This window comes from Dipodomys ordii, unplaced genomic scaffold (genome assembly GCF_000151885.1).
Source record: "Dipodomys ordii isolate 6190 unplaced genomic scaffold, Dord_2.0 Scaffold55, whole genome shotgun sequence".
NCBI lineage: Eukaryota > Metazoa > Chordata > Mammalia > Rodentia > Heteromyidae > Dipodomys > Dipodomys ordii.
This window is the reverse complement of record NW_012267271.1, coordinates 1,542,684-1,565,391: the sequence shown is the minus strand read 5'-3', so window position 1 is coordinate 1,565,391 and position 22,708 is coordinate 1,542,684. Positions and strand designations below refer to the sequence as shown.

The 22,708-nt window shown below is 46.1% G+C and overlaps 1 protein-coding gene across 1 annotated transcript in view; it reads left to right on the top strand.

The window, feature by feature from the left end:
- Window positions 1-12,166: 12,166 nt before the first annotated feature.
- Window positions 12,167-22,708, top strand: part of Psmb7 (proteasome (prosome, macropain) subunit, beta type, 7) — a 55,817-nt gene continuing 45,275 nt past the window's right edge. Inside the window, exons 1-5 of the mRNA XM_013021385.1 lie at window positions 12,167-12,270; window positions 12,607-12,700; window positions 13,720-13,817; window positions 15,151-15,291; window positions 17,514-17,629. Coding sequence (XP_012876839.1) covers window positions 12,209-12,270; window positions 12,607-12,700; window positions 13,720-13,817; window positions 15,151-15,291; window positions 17,514-17,629 — 511 coding nt within the window. The 5' untranslated portion in view covers window positions 12,167-12,208. The remainder of the gene's footprint in view (window positions 12,271-12,606; window positions 12,701-13,719; window positions 13,818-15,150; window positions 15,292-17,513; window positions 17,630-22,708) is intronic.

Here is a 22,708-nt window from a genome sequence, read left to right as displayed (position 1 = left end):
CCAAGCCTTCTTGCTCTCCTTCCTGCCCCTTCCTTGCTCCCCACCCACCCCTGGTATCCAGAGTAGATTCAGGGGGCCTACAAATGCAGTAATTCAAAAGACAATCTGAGGGTGCAGGTTGATTTCAATGTGTGTGTGTGTGTGTGTGTGTGTGTTTTGGGGGGGGGTCCAGTCGTGGGGCCTGAACTCTAGGCCTGAGCGCTGTCCCTCAGCTCTTCAGCTCAAGGCTAGTGCTCTACCACTTGAGCCACAGCGCCACTTCTGGCTTTTTTTTTCTTTTTGCTTATGTGGTGCTGAGGAATCGAACCCAGGGCCTCAGGCATGCAAGGCAAGTACTCTACCTCTGAGCCACCTTCCCAGCCCCTGTGTGTGTGTGTGTGTGTGTGCGCGCGCTTTAATCAGATACATACAGAGACATTTCCAGGCCTGTTCTAGTAACAGGTAGAGTCCCACATTCAGTTTGCTCATCTTTCTTTTTTTTTGTAGCATCTGAATTTTCTGAGCAAGTATTATAGTCACCCACCACACAGCCACATTTGGACCAACCATGGACCATATATGCAACATCAGTATAATGGAGGGTAAGTGCAGTGCCTCACACCTGTAACCCCACCTACTTGGGAGGTGGAAGTAGGAGGATTCAGGTCTGAGATTGCCCAGGTGAAAGTGTGAGAACTTATCTGAAAAAAGCAAAAGCAGAAGGGCTGGGATGGGGACATGGCTTAAGTGGTGGAATACCTGTGTAGTAAGAACAAGACCTGCGTTCAAACTCCAGTACCATCAAAAAAAACTCCACAAAAAGCTCTAAAATACGGCTGGGAAGGTGGCTCAGTGGTAGAGTGCTTGCCTCGCATGCATGAGGCCCTGCGTTCGCTTCCTCAGCACCACATAAGCAGAAAAAGCCAGATGTGGTGCTGTGGCTCAAGTGTAGAGCACTCGCCTTGAGCTGAAGAACTGAGGGACAGCGCCCAGGCCCAGAGTTCAAGCCCCACTACCGTCAAAAAAACAAAACAAACAAAAAAAGCTCTAAAACAGTGGCAGGCTGGAGCTAGGAAGGTGGCTCAGTGGTAGAGCACTTGCCTTGCATGCCTGAGGCCCTGGGTTCGATTCCTCAGCACCACATAAGCAAAAAGAAAAAAGCCGGAAGTGGCGCTGTGGCTCAAGTGGTAGAGTGCTAGCCTTGAGCTGAAGAGCTGAGGGACAGCGCCCAGGCCCAGAGTACAAGCCCCACGACCAGACCCAAAAAAAAAAAAAACAGTGGCAGGCTAATATATATATGTGTATGTATATATATACACACACACACAAATACGTGTATAATTTGTAATAATGGGGTTTGAACTCAGGGGCTTGCTCTTAAGCACTTGAACTACATCTCCAACATTTTGCTTTCTCTCTTTCTTTCTTGCTTGCTTGCTTGCTTGCTTTTTTTTTTTTGGTCAGTCTGGGGCTTGAACTCAGAGCCTAGACACTGTCCCTGAGACTTTTTCTGCTTAGGGCTAACGTTCTACCACCTGAGCCACTGCACCACTTCCAGTTTCTGATTGGTTAATTGGAGTCTCACGGGGACTTTTCTGCCTGGGCTGGCTTGGAACCATTATCCTCAGATCTCAGCCTCCTTAATAGCAAGGATTACAGGCGTGAGCCACCGGTGCCCAGCTGTGATGAGTAATATGTCAACTTGCTTGAGCCACAATGTCCAGATATTTGATCAAATATGATGTTTGATCAAATATGGTGTTTCTATGAAGGTGTTTTGTTTTGTGGTTTTGGGTAAGTTTGACATTTAAATCAGTGGACTCTGAGGAATGGAAATCATCTCCATTTCATGGTGGGCCTCATCCAATCCATTGAAGGCATTCAGAGGGAAAAAAAAAAGACTGACCTGTCCTGAGCAAGAAGGAACTTTGCCGGCAAACTTCCTTTGGGCTGGACTATTGAAACTTCTCTGGTGTTCTAGTCTGCTGGCTAACCCTGTAGACTGGATTTACCAAGCATCTATGAGCATGCGAGTAAATTTCTTAAGCTAAATCTCTTTGTGTGTATGTCTCTGCCAACCTATCTACACACACACACACACACACACACACACACCCACACACACAATTGGTGTTGTTTCCTCAGCAAAGCCTGACTAGTTCATGCCTATTGCCATAACCTTTGTGGGTGCAATTAAGGTCATTAATCAGCTGTTCTTAAAATTAGATTAATATGGACTGTCAGGGGCCCAGTGCAGCCCATGAGCCCTTAAATGCAGATGAAGAAGGCAGAAGATGCAGAAAGAGAAGAGGAGCATCAGGCAGCAGAAGAAAAGAAACGTGTAGGATCAGAAGACAGGTCTAGAAATATTTAGTGAATGGACTGTGACTACTTCAGTGCAAAGATATTTTTGCCTTGCCTATGAGATGTGTTGTCCTTTTTTTTTTGGTCGGCCGTGGGGCTTGAACTCTGGGCCTGGGCGCTGTCCTTCAGCTCTTCAGCTCAAGGCCAGCGCTCTACCACTTGAGCTACAGCGCCACTTCTGGTTTTCTGGTAGTTTATTGGAGATAGGAGTCTCACAGTTTCTCCTGCCCGGGCTGGCTTTGAACCGTGATCCTCAGATCTCAGCCTCCTGAGTAGCTAGGATTACAGGCGTGAGCCACTAGCGCCCGGCTGTGTAGTCTCTTTGTAGTTTTGAACTTGCTGTACTATTTTCTTTCTTGATGACTTTTTATTATTTCAGAGAATTTCACCAATGGCTCCTATCAATTCAACCTTACTTTAATATTCTAACAACTGGAAACACACACACACACACACACACACACACACAATCCAACTCCTCTGGATACTGGTGCTTCACATCTGTATTCCTAGCTACTCAGAAGGCTAAGGTCTGAGGATCATGGTTTGAAGCCAGCACAGACAGGAAAGTCTGTGAGACTCTTCTCTCCAGTTGAAAAAAAAGCTGGAAGTGGAGTTGTACCGCAAGTGGTAAAGCACTAGCCTTGATCAAAAGAAGCCAGAAGAGGGCTGGGAATGTGGCTTAGTGGTAGAGTGCTTGCCTAGCATACACAAAGCCCTGGGTTTGATTCCTCAGTACCTCATAAACAGAAAAAGCTGGAAGAGGTGCTGTGGCTCAAGTGGTAGATTGCTAGCCTTGAGCAAAAAGAAGCTCAGGGATGGTGCTTGGGCCCTGAGTTCAAGTGCTAGGACTGGAAAGAAGGAGAAGGAGGAGGAGGAGAAGGAGAAGGAGGAGGAAAGAAGGAAATAAAGCAAGCAAGAAAGCAAGAAGCTCCTACGGCCAGTGCTCTGGCCCTGAGTTCAACCCCAGTACTGGTACAGAAAAAAAAAAAAAGAATCCTACTTCGTGTAGTAATTCCTCTGTCCCAGACATTCTTCTGTTCTTTGCTTTTTGCAGGTTTATTCTTTTGCTTATAATTTTTTGTCTAAAGTTGGTACAGGAGGTGGCTCTCTAGCAAACCGATGGGGAGAATGGAAGCCCAGGTTGGCTCCCTCAGCGTTCAGATAGCCGTGAAGCCCCTTGGCAGGGGTGGGGGGTAAGAGGTCGTTTGTGGTGCGCTGTGGTGGCCTCAGGATTGGCAGGTTGGGATGAAGTCAGGTGGGAAGGGACACAGGGCTGGGCAGCAGCTTCTCCCCTTGGACAGTCCGGTGCGAAGAAAATGACAAGAATTACTACTTGGCTGGCTTTGTGAATTGCTCTGGAAACTTCAAGGAATGAAAGCGAGAGGCCCGGGTCAGGTGCCTTAGGTCATTCTGTAAGACAGAACTCTGCCCCATAATAGTGCTCATGGGCCATTCTGTGACCTGAAGTAAATGCCTTGCCAAATCTTCTCAAGACCCTCACTTATTCTCTGAATTATTGTCCTATGGCTGTTGTGACAATGTCAGGACTCAGCAGTCCAAAGCCAGCCTTGTCAGGCTGACTTTGAACCGCGATCCTCAGATCTCAGCCTCCTGAGTAGCTAGGATTACAGGCGTGAGCCACCAGTGCCCAGCCATGCATTCATTTACTTGCTCGTTCATTTACCCAGTGGTTCAGGGATCAGCCAAATCTCCTCCCCACAGGGGAGTCCAGAAGCTGCTGTGGCTGTCCCACCTCCTCCCAGCCAGGAAAGATGGGAAATAAATCCCCTGCCTTCCACTCTGCCGGGCACTTCACATTCGTTTGTTTTTTGCCAACCCAAGACTGGAGCTTCTTATCCCTGTCATGGGTATGAGAGAGGCCAGTGACTCTTACCCATGGTCACTCTGCTCAGTGGCAGAAGGAAGCCAGGTCTAGGGGCCTCTAAGGTCCTGCCTTCTTTACTTCATGAAGTCACAGAGGGGTGCAAGCCTGGTGCTCTCAGCTCATCTAAGTCCTTTTTATTCTGGGCCCCAAAAGTTAGAACTGGATTGCACTCAGCGCTCTTTGAGCTGGTGAGTTCGGGGAGAGCCAGCTTGTCCTTAGGGACAGGTGACATTAGGCTTCCTGCTCGCCCCCCCCACCTGTCCCCAGATCTGCTGTCACCTTTTAATAGATTTCTCAGGGAACGAGTAATTTGTTCCTGGTGCCGGCTTGGTGCTGGGCTGGAAGTCCCTGCAGACCTAGAAGGTCAGCGTGGAGCCAGTCAAAGGCGACCGCTGCAGGAGGATGGCGGGTCAGTGCTGGCCACTTAGCACGGCTGTGCCGCCAATTACCGCCTGGCCTGCTTCCTGCCGCAGACGTGCCCAGGGCAGGGCTTTGAACCCTTGCAGGGAGGCTGGCTTCCAGTAAACAACCCAGGGCAGCCTGCAGATTGACAGCAAGGCCGGCCTGGCGGGCGGCAGCTGCTCCTGCTGGCAGCTGGACACTACAGTTGTCCCTTGGGCTCGGCGTGAGCCCCACTTGTGGGCAGACAGCTTGTGCCATGTCCAGCAGGGTCCCTGCCCCATGAAGAACAAGAGTTTGGGGACAGAAGCACCAAGTTGCTTTCTGGGTAAGATTCTAGATCTCAACTGGAGTGGTGGATTTACACATCGCACACCCTGCAGTTTCAAGTCAGGGAGGGAAGAGAAAAGGAATGCAGAGATCTGGGGACCGGGGGCATGCGTGCTCATACACACTCACGATCACACTCACACTGGAAATGTGCACACACACACCCCACCTGCAACACTCCCGCATGCTCTCATACCTGCACACTCAAACCCTCAGAGGCAAACCTTCACTCTCCTCTTGTACAATCAGGGCTCGCTCTGCAATTTTTCCTTCCTTGGAAGAAGAGAGAGCTGAGCTCAACTTTTGGGGTGGATGTGCTTTCTAGCCTGGTGTCAGTGGCTCACGCCTGTAATTTTAGCCACTCAGGAAGCTGAGATCTGAGAATCATGGTTAGAAGCTAGCCTGGGTAGGAAAGGCAATGGGACTCTTTTGTTTGTTTGTTTGTTTTTTAACTGTATTTTTTTTGTCTTTTCTTTTTTGGTACTGGGGATCGAACCCAGGACGTTGCGCTTGCTAGGCAAGCGCTTTGCCACTGAGCTACATCCCAGCCCATGGCAATGGGACTCTTATCTCCAATGAATCAGCAAGCAGCTGGCAATAGAGCTGTGGCTTAAGTGGTAGAACAACAACCTTGAAGGAAAAAAGCTAAAATACGGCACCCAGGCCCTGAGTTCAAGCCCCAGCACTGCCACAGAAACAAAAACAAAAACCGCACATGGTTTCTCTGTCTTTGCATTGTAATCCATAGGGTGATGAGAAAAGCAATAGCCCTGTATGAGTCCTGTCCCCTGGGTGAGGCCAGCAGTTACTATAGCTGTGTGAGGAGAGCCCGCCCTCTTCTGGTAACCTGGGGACCCCATCTTCAGTCCATGTGGCTGGAAGAGTCCAGCAAGTGCTCACTGCTCAGGACGGCTGGTTCCATTGCCCTTCTGTATTCCTTTCCCTCACACCCCTCCCTGTACCCCCAGGGCCCAGATCTTGGTGATAGGGGTGTCATTCTCCTCTAGCTCTTGTCCTCTCCCTGCTGGCTCCCTGCTCTTCTCTCTCTTGTCTGAGTCTAGGACTCAAATGCAGTATCTGAGCCACCTGAGCCACACCTCCAACCCCTCCATCTCTCCCTGTTAGTCTGCTCTACCTTTGGAGTGATATATGTATCCCTTGAAAGGCTCCCAGTTTCCACCCTCTTCTGTGCCCAGCTGGAACCCCGTGCGGTCCTTGTCAGAACCTTCAGATCCTTGACCTTTCTCCTTTCTTCCTGTACCCACTTCCTTGGAGGGCAGTGTCTTTTTCCTGTGCTTGGCACAGAGCCAGGCAGAGGACCAGAATGTCAGCTGAAGGGATGGATGAAGAAGTGGATAATGAACCGGGCAGTGTGCCCCTGGTTGTGGAGCGCCAGGCAGATCTGAGCCCTGGAGAATGATGGAGCTGGGAATGCCCGCGAGTTTGGGCTAGTCTAGGCCAGCACTGTAAGGCTGGGGAGAAAGCACCTATGGGCCATGGGTTAGTGGCCCTCAGGGGCCGTCTCTCTGGGTGATATTCTCTGTCTGTCTTTGGGCTGTTCCTGCGCTGATCCTCCTGTTGGGAAGGCTGTTCCCTGCTCATTACCTTCAAGATTGGCCTCAGCTTCATCGCCTCCAGGAAGCCTTCCTGTCCTGTTGGATCCTGTGTCTCCCCATGCCTTGCCCTTATGGGGAGACCTGGGCTGGTGTATTCAGCTGTCCATGACCCAAGGCTCAGCGTGAGTCTCCCCCATCCTGTGGCCAAGGACCAGCCCCTGTACTCCTGGGAACAGTGTGTTTTCTGGTTCCTTTCCCACCTGCGCATGCCGATCCCTTCATCCTGTGTGAGTGAATCAAATATGCCTAAACAAGCCACAGGAGCAAAGGTGGACCTGGATTCAAATTCTGGTTTCCTTGTGTGACCAGCTGCATGGCTTGAGCAAGAAAGCCCCTCTCTTTAAGTAAGAGATTTTTTTTTTGTCAGTCATGGGGCTTGAACTCTGGGCCTGGGTGCTGTCCCTCAACTCTTCAGCTCAATGCAAGCGCTCTACCGCTTGACCCACAGTGCCACTTTCGGTTTTCTGGTGTTTAACTGGAGATAAGAGCCTCACAGAATTTCTTGCCCAGCCTGGCTTTGAACTGCAATCCTTAGATCTCAGCCTCCTGAGTAGCTAGGATTACAGGCATGAGCTACTAGTGCCCGGCTAAGTAAGAGATTTTTACCTGGGGGCCAGAAACATCCTAGGGTATAGGGGTGAATGTGGGTGAAGCCTGGAAGGCACTTAGCCTAGCACTTGGCACACAGAAAGGTTTCCATGAATAAAGTCACTGAGAACCACAGGGCAGGAGAGGAAAGGGGGCCCTACTCACAGTCACTGGGATTCTGGGGGCCTCAGGGAGACCCCAAAGTCTGATCTGCTCTCCAGGAAATTCTGCAGCAGGAGGGGGGGGATCCGCCCTTGAGGGTCACAGGCCCCTCCCTTGGAGCTGGGTTTTCTGAGTACCAGGCAGGTCAGCTTGGCACCTGTGTGTTGAGGCTCAGGCCCTGGAGTGTGGGGCAGCCGCACTAATTCATGCAAAGGAAGGTGCACAAGTTTGCACTGACTATTTATAGCTTATTTATGAAGAAGGAAAACTAAGGAGTCCGTTGCCACGGCAACCAGGAGCATCCGAGGCTGCTTTCCCTGCAGTGGGAAGATGGCCAAGTCTGCTTGTGCAGGACCTCTCTGTGGAGCATGGGCTGGCAGAGGCAGAGTGGGTGGCCCCGCAGGCCTGCTCCATGCTGTCTTTCCTGCAGCTTGGAGACTGTTGGCGCCTCAGCCTTTGGAAAATCCATGATAGTGCTGCCATCTCAGCCTGGGGTATGCTCTCTGCTCTTCTGGCCTTGGCGCTGACTGCCATGCTGAGAATGCCCTCCTGCTTTGTTGGGCAGACCTGGCTTGTGTCTCTTAGATTACTTAGTACAGTGAACTGGAGGCTTGGTTTCCAGCCTGGTGGCTCCTCAAGGCTGTGATTAGCATGAAGCTGGCCCAAAGCCTGGCACCAAACAGGGGTTTAATAAACCCTGAACGAGTAATTGAGCAAAGGGATTTAAGAATCTACAGTGCACACTCTCATTTGAGGCAGGGGCAGGGAACTCTGCATGGGCATGGTCTCTTGTTTCATGAATGAGGAAACGGATTCAGAGAGGTAAAGCCACAGCTCATACACAGCTGAGCCAGAGAGAAACCTTGCTACTGCTTTGGCAAAGCCCAGAGAACTGGGAGTTGGGGTTTGTGATGGTCCAAACTTGTTAGAGGTAAGGATGAGGAGGCTGAGAGGAATGTGGTTTGAACCTTAACTCTGTTGTTTATCAGCCTGGTGACCGTCAGCCACTGACTGCAGTTTCCTCATCTACAAAGTCGGACAACAATGCTGGATCCTTAGGGACTGTTGTGTCTGTCCCCCCTTGGGTGTCGGGCACATTCTAGGTCTCTTGGTTGTCTCCAGGTCCTGGATTTTCTAGAGTGGTTGGGCCAGGGCATCACACATTCTCAGAGACTGTGTCTTGGTACCACATCCAGACTAGATGTGGCAGCCTTGCTGGTCTGTCAGGCTTGTGGAACAACCAGGAAATAAGTGGTCCTGTGTCTGGGCCAGGGTGGGGGGAGCATTCTGAGCTGGCTTCCCTCTAGCAGGCAGCAGTGGCATGGGATGAGGAGGCTGAGCTGAGGTCCTAGTGCTGGGCCCAGGGCTGCCTGCCCCAGGGCTGGACGAACCTAGGTGCTGCCTGCCCCTGTCCGTGGCTGCTCCCTGTCACCTTCTAGGTTCAGGCTGCCTGGAGCTCTCGGTTGCCCTCTGCTGGGCTCTGCCCGCCTCTGCTGGGCCACCTCCAGAGGCCAGAAAAGGAGTCAGTGTCTCCTCCTCCTCCTGCTCTTAGCTCTGCCTGAGCATGAATGTGCAAGCAAAGAAGTACAGGTAAGGAGAGAAATGGGCCACAGATAGATAGAGGCCACAGTTTATTTCTCACCCAACCCTTTCCTTGAGCTCCCACTGGCTCTCCAGCAGTCACTCACCCTTGTCTTTCCATCACCTCTGACCATGGCAACATTTCCTTCCCTTGCTGAGGCCTGAAGACATGTCCTTGCCTCCAGAATCTTCGAGTTTGTTTGTGTATGTCTCTGTTTTTCTTTGTGCCCTGTGAGCGCATATTCCTTGGATCTCTCAGGCTTCCACAGTAACCCATCTCAACTCTGTATACCTTATGCCTATCTCTCAGTATATCAGGCCATGAGTTTTTTTAAATTATAAAATTAGTGTACAAAGGGGTTACAATTATATGAGTAAGGTAATGAGTACATTTCCTATCGAGTATTGTTATCTCCTCCTTTGTTTTTCCCCTACCATCCCAGGCCATGACTTTTTCTGAGGACTTTCTCTCCTTCTGTAGGCTGTGATCTCATGAAGTGAATGAATGTGCTACAGCTGCGTAACAAAGAACCCCGGACTAGGTGACATACAGAAATGTGGTGTCTCACAGTTCAGGATGCTGACTGTCATCAGTGACTTTGATGGGAGTTGATGGTAACCTCTGGTGTTTCCTGGCTTATGGAAATATCACCTGTATGTATCTTCATGTGTAGTCTCCCTGTGTGTTAGGAAAATGGATGAGAAAGGGAAGGAACAGGGTAGACTCTCCATCCTAACAGGTGCAGTGAGGAGCAACAAACCTTACTGTGAAATCGGAGGTTGTTCAAGGAGGTGGGGTTGGAGTTTTATGGGGTCTGAGTATTTTGGATTTAACATCCTCATATCAGGGAGACCATGTTCTGTTTGTCTCTCTGCTCTTGGCTTACCTCGTTCAAAATGATTTTTTCTAGTTCTATCCATTTCCCTGCAAATGCCATTAATTTGTCCTTTCTAATGGCTGCATAATATTCCATTGTATATAGGTACCACAATTTTTGGATCCATTGGGGCATGTGGGTTGTTTCCACATGTTGGCTATTGTGAACAGTGCTGCAATGAACATGGAGGTGCATATGTCCTTGTATCCTGGTTCCTGGTGCTCAGGGTAGATGTCAAATGGCCTTATTCTAACCTAACTACCTCTACAGGAATTCTATTTCCAAATAAAGTCACATTCTGGGAACTAAGGCTTCAAAATATGAATATATATTTTACACAAAAGACTAGGTTGTAATGAAAGAAAATCCAGCCTTTAGCAAATGTTTATTAGATACATAGCTGCTACAGACACTAGTTGAATGCCATCATGCATCCATTCATCTGCCCCTGGTGCCATGTCTGACACATAGTGGGTACTCAATAAATATTTACCGAGAGTAAGTAAATCATTCCATGGTCTCTAAGGCTGCTGTTTACTTCCTGGGTAAATCTGAGCAAGTTACCTCATGTCAATGAGACTTAAAGTCCATCAAAGTGAGTTAAATCATAGGCCTATCCATGTGACATAAGGTTCACCATATAAACTGTTTTAAAGCCTGAGAGTCTGTGTTTTTTTTTTTTTTTGGCCAGTCCTGGGGCTTGAACTCAGGGCCTGAGCACTGTCCTTGAGTTGCTTTTGCTCAAGGCTAGTACTCCACCACTTGAGCCACAGTGCCACTTCTGGCTTTTCTGTCTATGTGCTGAGGAACCTAACCCAGGGCTTCATGATGTGAGGCAAGTACTCTACCACTAAGCCATCCCCCCAGCCCAGATTCAGTGGTTTTTTTTTTAAAGCATATTAAGCCAGACATCAGTGGCTCACATCCTAGCTACTCAGGAGGCTGAGATCTGAGGATAGCAGTTCAAAGCTAGCCCAGGCAGGAAAGTCTGTGAGACTCTTATCTTCAATTAACCAGCAGAAAGCCAGAAGTGGTGTTGTGGCTTAAGTGGTAAAGCGCTTGCCTCGAATATGAAGAGCTGAAGGACAACGCCCAGGCCCAGAGTTCAAGCCCCACAACTGAAAAAAAAAAAACATTCTGGTATTAGATAGTGGTGATATTGTACACTATTAATATGCTTTTTTTGTTGTTGTTGCTTTTGTTGGTTGTGGGGCTTGAACTCTGGGCCTGGATACTATTCCTCAGCTCTTCAGCTCAAGGCTAATACTCTACCACTTGAGCCACAGCACCACTTCAGACTTTTTCTATTTATATGGTGCTGAGGAATCAAACCTAGGGTCTCATGCATGCAAGGCAAGCACTCTACCACTGAGCCACCTTCCCAGCAAATTCCAGAATATTTTTGTCATTTCCTTGCCCCCCCCCCCAGAACTCTGTACCCATTAAACAGACATTCCGCAGTCTTTACTGGCCACCACTAATTCATTTTGTTTATGTGGGTCTGCCTATTTAAGGACATTTCCTATATATTAAACTACACACTATATAGCTTTTTATGCTTGGCTTCTTTATCTTAGCATAAAGTCTTCAAGATTCATCCTTTTAATAGCCGAATAATATTCATCTGGGCGGATATGCCACATTCCATTCATCAATTGGTGGACTTAGGGGCTTTTATTTTGGTATCGTTCTATTATGAACAAGGTTGCTGTGCACTTTCGTGTACAAGTTTTTTCGAACACAGCTTTGCAGTTCATGGGTATATAGTAGGAGAGTAATACTTTTTTGGGGTGTGTGTGTAATTGCCAAATTGTTTTCTGCAGTTTCTGCACTATTTGACCTCCCAACCAGCCAGATGTGAGAGTTCTAATTTTTCCACATTCCCTCCCACACTGGTTACTTTCAGATTCTGTCATCCTACTGAGTGCATTGTGGTATGCCCTGGGGTCTGTCTTTCAGATTCTGTCATCCTACTGTGTGCACTATGCCCTGGGGTCCCACTTGCATTTCGTTAATGATTAATGATGCAGGTGCTTGCTTGGCCTTTTGAGGAAGGTGCTAATTCCATTTGACTACGTGGAAAATTCAATGCAAGGGTTTGTGGGGCTGTACCTGGGTCTTGGGTGTGAAAGTCTCCGAATCACTGCAGATCCCCATTAACCGCGTGGTCAGTGCCGTAGGAGACCTGGTGGTGGGTGCCTTTAGCTTACCGAAGCCTTTCCCAGCTCCTGGAGTCAGGTTTTCCTCCGCGCCACTTGAGGCAGTATTACAGCGAAACACCTCCCATCCTCTCTAGGAACGCGGAACTCTAAGATCAGTCTCTCCAGAGCGAGGGTTGCCCCGCCCCTTCAGTCATTGTCGCCGGAAAGGCCGGGCTCTTTTCGTTTGCCCCGCCCCTGTCCCGGAAGTACTTTCTTGGGAAGATGGCGGCCGTGTCGGTGTACGAGGCGCCGGTTGGAGGCTTCTCTTTTGATAACTGCCGCAGGTACGGCCGTGCCGGGTTCGGCTTCGGGGCGGGCGCGGGGATGTGGGGTCCGGTGTCGGGGCTGGGTTGCAGCTTGGGCTTACGTGTGCGAGCGGAGGGGTGGATGGCCTGTCCCGGCCCGTGTGACTCGGGGGAATCCGGGCCTGCGCGCGGCTCCGCGTCAGGCCGGCCGCTCGCGTTCCCGGCGCTCCGGGGCTGCCGGCTCCTCGCTGAGGCTCCTCGTGGGAGTGGTGGGAGAGAGCAGAGGCTAGCGTTCCTTTCCAGAGCTCCCGGTGCCCGGACAGCACCGCGTGGTCTTGGCTTTCAACACTTGATTTTTTTCGATCTTGCTCTCAGGAATGCCATCTTGGAAGCTGATTTTGCAAAGAAGGGGTTCAAGCTTCCCAAAGCCCGGAAAACTGGCACTACCATCGCGGGAGTGGTCTATAAGGTAAGCCGCCGGGACGGGCCGGAACACAGTTAACTGAACTCACAACTCGAGCCCGGCAGTTTGGCTCGCTTTTCTCTCAACTGGGTGTGGAAGGAAGGAAGGACAGGTTTTGTGCACTTTGAAGTTAATGTTCTTAACTCACTCGCGGGATTTTGGACTGGAAGGCAGTGTGTTTTTTCTTGTTACTTTAGGAAGCCAAATGATCTGTGGGAGAGGACAAAATTTGGGTTGTGTATCTATAGCCATTTGATACTTTTTATACTGCTTTCAATTTGGGAGCTCAGTTTTATTTACATTGCTATACCTTTTCCATCCATCCGATGGAAAGAGCTCCTGCCTTTCATTGTGGTAAGACAGGCAAAAGGGATAAGGATTGTTACACATAAAAGAGTGACACATTTAAAAATCAAATAGAAGTTGGGCACTGATGGCTCAGGCTGTCAGTGATCCTAGTCAAGAGGCTGATGGCCTAAGGATCCTGGTTTGAAACCAGCCCTGACAGCCCTGAATGTCTGTGAGACTTCCAGTTAACCAGCAAAAACTGGAAGTGGAGCTGTGGCTCAAGTGGTAGAGCACCAGCTTTGGAAAAAAAAGGGTAAGAGACAGTTCCTGGGCCTTGAGTTCAAGCCCTAGTACTGGCCCATGTGTATGCATGCACACACACACATGAAAAAAGTGATATTGATAAGTGATTATTTTAATGGAAAGATTTTTGAGTCTTAGTCTATCATTCCCTCTCTCCCATTGCTTCTATAATTTGTAAAGAGTTTTTTGAATCTTTCAGCCTCAAAATTTAGTTTATTAAGGAACTTTTTATTTTTGCTGTGCTAGGGACTGAAGGAAGCCTTTTCTTGATTCTCAAAGTATAGGATAATGTTTTTGGTAGGAGTGTAGCTGGAGTATGGGACTATGGAAACAAGATGTGGCCAACATTGTTTTGTCTAAAGAGGAATGGAGAACTTTGTGTGTGTATGTCTATATGTGTATGTGTATATTTGATTTTAACTTTTTTTTAATAGGATGGTATAGTTCTTGGAGCAGATACAAGAGCAACTGAAGGGATGGTTGTTGCCGACAAGAACTGTTCAAAAATTCACTTCATATCTCCTAATATTTAGTAAGTATCGATTAGTTCAGATACCTTTTCAAATTCAGGACTTAAATGTCAGGATTAATATTGAACTTAATATCATCCTCACCCACCTGTCACCTAAGGCAGTTATCTTCAAGTCCTCTCATTGCTTCAGCTCTTGTCTTCTGCACACTTCTTCATGCTATTTCCTCCTCTCCTTTGTTTTGCTAAGACCTTTGGGTCCTTTCTCTGCTGGACTACTGCGCTCTGTCTCCTGTTATTTTTCCATTCTATTGCTTATTTTTCTGCCATATTGGGCTTGGAAGAATAGATCCAATTATATTCCTTTCTTTTAAAAAAATAATATTTTAAGGCTTTCTACAGTATCAGAAAAAGGTTACTTTCCAGGGTTTTTTTTTTAGCTGCCATTACCCCATATTACAGTTATAATGTAGAGTTGCATCTGTATGGCCCCTCTTTTGCTCATGTCTGTTCTGCAGCCCTCTGAGCTATTTCACTTTTGCTTAGGCTAACTTCTGCTTCCAAACACCTTTTCACCCTCTTTGCTTGTGGAGTGTTTGAATTCTTTTCTTTTTTTTGTCGGTTGTGGGGCTTGAACTCTGGGCCTGGGTGCTGTCCCTCAGCTCTTCAGCTCAAGGCAAGTGGTCTACCACTTGAGCTACAGTGCCACTTCTGGTTTTCTGGTGGTTTATTATAGATAAGAGTCTCATGGGCTTTTCCTGCCTGGTCTGGCTTTGAACTGCTACCCTCAGATCTCAGCTTCCTGAGTAGCTAGAATTATAGATGTGAGCCACCAGCACCCGGAGGAGTGTTTGTATTCTTCCAACTGTTTTTTATGAAAACTGTTTTTATGTTTCTTAGTGAAACAACTTAGCATTTTATGTTTCTGCTTTTACTTTGTGTTATATGATGTAATATATTACAAGTTGGTCTATTTATGTCTTCTTGACTCAGTTCTGAAATTAAGAACCAAGATTGGTGATATTTTCTGTATTCCTAGTACTTAGTGCAGTGACTGGTACCTGGTATAAATGCTTGGTAGATACAGACTTGTTAGACTAACCTTGCATTTTTACACAACTTGGATATATTTGTAGTGTTAGTAAAACATGTACTCTCTTGGGCACAGAACCAAATAATATAAAATGTTCCATTGGGACATAGAGAATGTGTGTGTGTGTGTGTGTGTGTGTGTGTTTTCTCAATTTATGCTAAAGATTGGCTAAACAACAGTTGTATTGCAAACTTAAAAGATTTCAGTGTATGTGAACTTTGTGCTATACAGCATTTCTAAGAATTCCACTTCCATTTGGGTCCTGTAATTGAATGTCCCTAACTTCTTTGTCATATTTTTTAGTTGTTGTGGTGCTGGGACTGCTGCAGACACAGACATGACAACCCAGCTCATTTCTTCCAACTTGGAGCTGCACTCCCTGTCCACTGGCCGCCTTCCCAGAGTTGCCACGGCCAATCGGATGTTGAAGCAGATGCTTTTCAGGTAAGCTTCCAGGTCAGAGGTTTCTGCAGCATCTTTTTCTCATAGATTTTTTTTTCTCTTAAAATTTCAGCAAGAAGCTTAGTATGCTTAATTTTTTTCTCTGGCTATGCTGAGACCTTTGTATATGTAATCATCATTCTAACACAGGAAAATTAGTGATAATAAGTACATTCTCCATTTACAGTGTGAGTAGAATTTGTTGAAACACACCTATTGAGGTTTTTGAGGATATTCATGGGTTTTAATTTTAAATACAAAGCTCCCTCTGGTGGCTAATGTGTAATGTTACATATGAAACAATTTTCAAACTTTTAAATTGTTGCAGATAAAACAGTATTTCAAGGTTCCCTACAGTGTTGTTTAAAAGATTTAACAAAATAACTTATCCAGATATTTTAGGTTTTTTTAAAGAATGTTTTGAGTGATCCTAGCTGCTCAGAAGGTTGAGATCTGAACATCATGGTTTGAAGCCAGCCTAGGCAGAAAAGTCCCCATGAGACTCTTATCTCCAGTTAACCACCAGAAAACTAGAAGTGGTGCGGTGGTTCAAAGTTTTAGCCTTAGCCGGGCACCAGTGGCTCACGCCTGTAATCCTAGCTATTCAGGAGGCTGAGATCTGATGGTCATGGTTCAAAGCCAGCCCGGGCAGGAAAGTCCATGAGACTCTTACCGCCAATAAACCACTAGAAAACTAGAAGTGGCGCTGTAGCTCAAGTGGTAGCGTGCTCGCCTTGAGCTGAAGAGCTCAAGGACAGTGCCCAAGCCCAGAGTTCAAGCCCCATGACCAACCAAAAAAAAAAAAAAAAAAAAGTTTTAGCTTTGAGCAAAAGAGCTCAGGGTCAGTGCATCAGTGCCCAGACCCCCAATGACCACCACCAACAAAAAAGTATGTTTGAATATTCTGAAGATTTTTTTTTCTTCAATGTTTATATCATTTTTAGTTTAGTATACTTTGCAAAAGTTTTGAGGGGAACACTTACAAATATAAACCAAGATAGTATTGCCTTTCATATGCTGTGACATTTTTGTTGAGGTACATGAAGAGGGTCAGATTGGCGTAAGGGAAAGAACCTTGGTTTAAGATTCCGCATAGCACTGTCAGCTGTGTGACTTAGGCTGGTTGCCTCCTTTGTTAACCACAGTTTCTTGGTGAAGAAATGAAGATAGCAGTTTCTGTCTTGACCTTTGAGGGGAAAAGGATAAAGAAGCAAGTGCTTATTATAAGGCCTGAAAGCCTTTGGGATGTATTTTTCAGACCTTATAGACTATACCTGTGTTCTTTTGTTTATGTGTTAGTAGGAGTGGCATACCATTGGATGGGTTGTTTTCTAACTCACTCTCCTTGTTCATATAGTACTGAATTGTGCTGCATGCTGTTCTTGATAGACAAGCTGCATCAGTGAGCCCATGGAGTTCTAGATACCCTGAACATCCTAAACTCAAAGAAACTTGTGTGGTACCTTGTTATAGGGAAGGGCTCAGAGTTATAATCACTTTTTTGGAGGGGTCTAATCCTTTTGAATGGCTAAAGAACCATTTGTCAATATTATGATATTGTAGGATTTCTTTTTTCTTTTTTTTTCTCTTTTTTCTGTTTGGTAATCCTAAGGGTTGAACTCAGGTCCTCACACTTGCTAGGAGACACACTTAATCCTGGGGCCATGCCTCCAGCCCCAATGTCGTAACTTTTGGTGCTATTGTAGCTTTCCATTTTATGGTTTATTATCATTTAGCTAGTTCTTGAACATCAATGATACTGCCCAATTTAGATATTTGCGGCATTGCAAGGGATTCTGTGAGTCCTTTAGAGCATCAAACCTTTGTGTTCTGTGTAATTGACTCCTTGGGCTGTGTTACTAAAAAATTTCTTGGTTCAAAAATAAAATGTGATAAACACATTTCTGTGTGATCCTCAGATCTCAGCTTCCTGAGCAGGGAGAGGATTACAGGTATGAACCACAAGTGGCATTTTTGCTGGCTAATTGGAAATGGAGTCTTGAAGTTTTCTGCCTGGCTTGGCTTTGAACTCCAGTCTTTGAAGCTCAGCCTCCTAGGTAGCGAGGATTACAGGCTTGAGCCACTGGCACTTGGCTTCTCTCAAAACAATAACCCCTTATGGAAGAAATGTAAGAAAACTGTTGTCTGACTGCAGTAGCTGTTGGTAAAGTTACAGTGCTGTCTTGTAGACTCATGTATTTTCTTATGCCTACTCTGGTCACCAGGTATCAAGGTTACATCGGTGCAGCATTAGTTCTGGGGGGAGTAGATGTTACTGGACCTCATCTCTACAGCATCTATCCTCATGGATCAACTGATAAATTGCCTTATGTCACCATGGGTGAGTGTTTCCTTGTGTTTCGGATTTTTCTTATTTATCAGTGAGATCTGGAAGGATTGGTCTCTTTCCTGTTACAGGAGGCAGTGCAATACAGTGCTGCTTCGATTCTTTCAGCAACGGTTCATTCAGTACCTTCTGCGATTATACCCAGAAACAGCAGTGAACAGAGGATTCAGCCTGTGAAGAGCTTTAATGGGTATAGAGTGGCAATAAATAACTGTAAAATTTCATTTATAAATGTTAGAAAGTGTTAAATGCTGGTAGGAAAGATAGTAGTACAGGTGGTATAGTACTATAATCATGTAAGATAATGCCTTGGGGAATATGGGTCTAGTGGCTCAGGTGCGAGCTACTCAGGCTGACAGCTGGAGGATCACAGGAAGAAGCTAGCCTGAGCAGAAAAGTGTGATAGGTTCATCTCCCAAGTCACTCGCAAAAAAAGTCACAGTGCAGTGGCATGGCTCAAGTGGCAGATTGCAGGATACTATCTTCAGGAAAGAGTCAAGTGTATAGGGGAACTCTCTTGAGTTTTTTTCTTTTTTTTCTTTTTACCAGTCCTGGGGCTTGAACTTAGAGCCTGGGCACTGTCCCTAAGCTTCTTTTGCGCAAGGCTAGCAATCTACCACTTGAGCCGTAGTGCCACTTCCAGCCTTTTCTGTTTATATGGTACTGAGGAATCGAACCTAGGGCTTCGTGGATGCTAGGCAAGCACTCTACCACTAAGCCCCTTTCCCAGCCCTCTGAGTTATTTCTTATGTCTATATGTGAATTCACAATGAATTAAACCCAAAAAAAGTTAAGAAAACTCATTAAGAATAAGGGGATTTGGAGTGGTGGGCACGCAGGGGGTGGAGGCAGATCACCGAGATAGGAGGATCAGGTGGGCCTCAGGTTAAAGGTGAGATTTAAGTGGAATAGATCCCTAAGTCTTATCTGGAGATGCCTGGCACACGTAGAGAGTATTTTTGCTTTGGAAGTACTCAGGATTGAACTCAGCCCCTTCTTATGTTCATTTGTTTTAAGATAGTATCTTGTTATACGTTCAGGCTGGCCTAGACTTGAGTCATCCAATTTGTTCTTCCCTTTATTGCTGGGATGACAGATGATATGGGTGTGCTACTGTACTCAGCCATTGATTGAGATTAAGTCTTGTGAGCTTTTCTGGCTGACCTTGAATCTCACATTTCCTGATCTGGTTCATAAGTAACTTGTTGGATTACTTGAGCCTTTTTTCCTTTTTTTTCTTTCTTTCTTTCTTTTTTTTTTTGGTCAGTCGTGGGGCTTGAACTCTGGGCTTGGGCGCTGTCCTTGTGCTCTTCAGCTCAAGGCGAGTGCTTTACTGCTTGAGCCACAGCGCCACTTCCAGTTTTCTAGAGGTTTATTGGAGATATGAGTCTCATGGACTTTCCTGCCCGGGCTGGCTTTGAACCATGATCCTCAGATCTCAGCCTCCTGAGTAGGTAGGATTGTAGGTATGAGCCACCGGTGCCCGGCTTCCTTTTCTTTCTTGACCACTTGGTTGCTGAGTGGTCTTCCTTGACCACTTGGTGTGTGATTTTTACTTGAGCCTTGATTTCCTACTTGTAAAATACAATCAACAGCCATACACTAGGTGGTAACAGGTTAGCGACTGCCTGTTCTGATGTTGGCTGGTAAACAGTAAGTAGTGAGTCTTTTCAGATCAGCCTCAACTGCTAAAGATTTTTTTTTTTAATACTACTGGGGTATGAGCTGAAGGCCTTGCTTGGTAAGCATTCTACCACTTGAGCCATGTCCCATCACCGCCCCCCCCTTTTGTATGTGTATTAATACCAGGGCTTGAACTCTGAACCTCCTGCTTTTGCTCAGCTTTTTCACTCACAGCTGATGTTCTACCATTGAGCCATGCCTCCATTTCCAGCTTTTTTCTGGTTCAGAGTCTCTTGGATTTGTCTTCCTGGGCTGGTTCTGAATCACAATCCTCAGATCTCAGTCTGAGTATTTAGTATTATAGGGGTGAACCACTAGTGCCTCACCCCTCACCCCTTTTTGCTTTTTAATTTATTTTTCAGGGAGGATTTAATTGCTTTTGTCAGAGACCAGCCTTGGCCCAAGATCCTTTTACCTCTATCTCCTGTGTAATCAAGATTACAGGAATGTGCCACCATCTCTGGCTTGATTTTTCTGAGATTGGGTCTGCTAACTTTTTGCGGGCTAGTTTTTTTTTTTTTTGGTCATGGAGTTTTTAACTCTGGGCCTGGGCTCTGTCTTGAGGCTCTTCAGCTCAAGGCCAGCCCTCTACCACTTGGGCCACAGGGCTTTTTCTGTGTATGTGGTACTGAGGAATCGAACCCAGGGCCTCATGCATGCGAGGCAAGCACTCTGCCACCAAGCTACCTTCCCAGCCTGCGGGCTAGTTTTAAACTTCTATTCTTCCATTTCCACTTACTGTATGTCTGGGAGTCTACTACCCTTTTGTACTTCATACCTTGCTTGTTTTTGTGATAGGATCATGCTAACTCTTGCTCAGGATATCCTTAACCATAATCCTCCCCGTGTCTCAGCTTCCCATCTACAGTTAGCTACCATCACACCTGGCCTTATTTATTTATTTATGTATTTATTTTTGGTGTCAGTTCTGAGGCTTGTACTCAGCTCTCATGTGCTGTCCCTGAGCTTTTTGTGCTTAGAGCTAGCACTCTACCACTTGAGCCATAGCTCCACTTTCGGCTTTTTTTGGATTGTTTTAGTGGGGATGAGAGTCTCATGAACTTTCTTGCCCAGGTTGGCGTTGAGTTGTGATCCTCAGATCTTAGCCTTTTGAGTAGCTAGAATTACATGTGTGAGCCACCAGCTCTTGGCTTTAAATTTTTTTTAAAGTGATAGAATTGTATTTTAGATCTTGGATTATATTTCAAGATTTTCACATTTTAATATTTATGTGTTTTTTTTTTTTTGTCAGCTGTGGGACTTAAACTCTGGGTCTGGGCTAGCGCTCTACCACTTGAGCCACAGTGCCACCAGTTTCTGGTGGTTTATTGGAGATAAGAGTCTCACAGACTTTCCTGCCCAGGCTGGCTTTGAATTGTGATCCTCAGATCTCAGCCTCCTGAGTAGCTAGGATTACAGTGTGAGCCACTGACATCCAGCTTTTAATATTTATGTTAAAGTTGAGTCAAATTTATAGGTCTAGAAATTGGAACCGTTTGTGCAGCTGGTGTTTTTCCAGCTGTTGTTTACCACTTAACACTTTCTATGTTGGTGACTTGGCTCTGCTGGTAGAAGGACTGCTGCCTTGGATAGTTGGAAATGGCCATTTTGAGACTTTTTGCTATTGTGTGGTCTAGCCTTGTATAAGGTTGTCTCCAACAGATGTTCCCTGCATGTTGGGGAGAATGGTTTTACCTTTAGATACCTTATGGACTGATCTTTGTAATTATTATTATTATTATTATTTTTTGGGTCTGGTCGTGGGGCCTGAACTCTGGGCCTGGGCGCTGTCCTTCAGCTCTTCAGCTCAAGGCTAGCACTCTACCACTTGAGCCACAGCACCACTTCCGGCTTTTTTCTTTTTGCTTATGTGGTGCTAAGGAATCGAACCCAGGGCTTCAGGCATGCAAGGCAAGCACTCTACCACTGAGCCACCTTCCCAGCCCCCTTTGTAATTATTTAAAAATGACAATAACTCAGTATTATTTTAGAATTGCTCTGAATTGCTGTATTCAGCTGTATTTTTATTTCCATTAAGGTATTGGTTTTATTTCTCCTCATATAATACTTTTAAAAGGTGGTAAAGATAAAATAACCTTTTTATTTAGTAGCTTCATTATTTTTCATTTGAAAAATTTCAGACTTGTAGTAAAGCAACAGCATATTAGGAGCAGTATATACTCTTCACTCAGGTTCATAAGTTAATATTTCACTACATTAGTTCCATCTCACGTGCATTATTGTTCTTGCTGTTACTATTTTGTGCTCATACGGAGTCTTAACCTCAGGGCTTTGAACTTTTGTGTGGCTTTCTGGCTTATAGCTGGTATTATCCCACTTGAGCCATGCTTCCATTTTGGCATTTTTTTTCTGGTTAATTATAGAGTCTCACAGACTTTACTGCTGGGCTGGCATTGACCCATTATACTCCAGGTTGCAGCCTTACGTGTAACTAGGAACACAGACTTGAGCCACCAATATACACAAGATTTGTACTATGTGATATGTCATGCTTCATGCGAGCCACTGACATTCACATCATTGTTTTGTGTGCTAGAACACTTTAAGTACCAGACTCCATTATAATACTCCACCTCTAAACCCTTCAAGATGTTTTCTTCCCTAACATTGACAAAGTCATTTCCTTCAGGAAATTTAACATAGTTATAAGGCAGTTTCTTTTCCTTTTATTTTTTCTCCCCAGGTTTAGGACTTGAACTCTGGGCCTGGACACTGTCCCTCAGCTCTCCAGCTCAAGGGCAGCACTCTACCACTTGAGCCACAACCTCACTTCCAGTTTTCTGGTGTTTTATTGGAGATAAGAGTCTCACAGACTTTCTTAACAGGGCTGGCTTTGAACCACAATCTTCAGATCTCAGCCCCCTGAATAGCTAGGATTATAGGCATGAGCCATCAGTGCCCGGCTCTTTTCTCTCTCTCTCTCTCTCTCTCTCTCTCACTCTTTCTTTCTCTCTCTCTTTCTCTCTTTCTTTGTTTTTCTCTCCTTCCTTCCTTCTGCTTCTTTTTCTTTTCTTTCTTTCTTTTTTTTTTTTGCTAGTCCTGGGGCTAGAACACGGCTTGGGCAGTGCCCCTGAGCTTTTTGTGCCACTTGAGCCACAGCTCCACTCTGGCTTAAGTGGAGATAAAAGTCTCCCAGACTTGCCTGCCCAGCATCAGATCTCAGCCTTCTGAGTAGCTAGGATTACAGGCATCAGCTATTGGCACCTAGCTGGCATTTCCCTTTTTAAAAGAGAACAATTGCTGGGCTGGGAAGGTGGCTCAGTGGTAGAGTGCTTGCCTTGCATGCTTGAGGCCCTGGGTTCAATTCCTCAGCACCACATAAGCAAAAAGAAAAAAGCCGGAAGTGGCGCTGTAGCTCAAGTGGTAGAG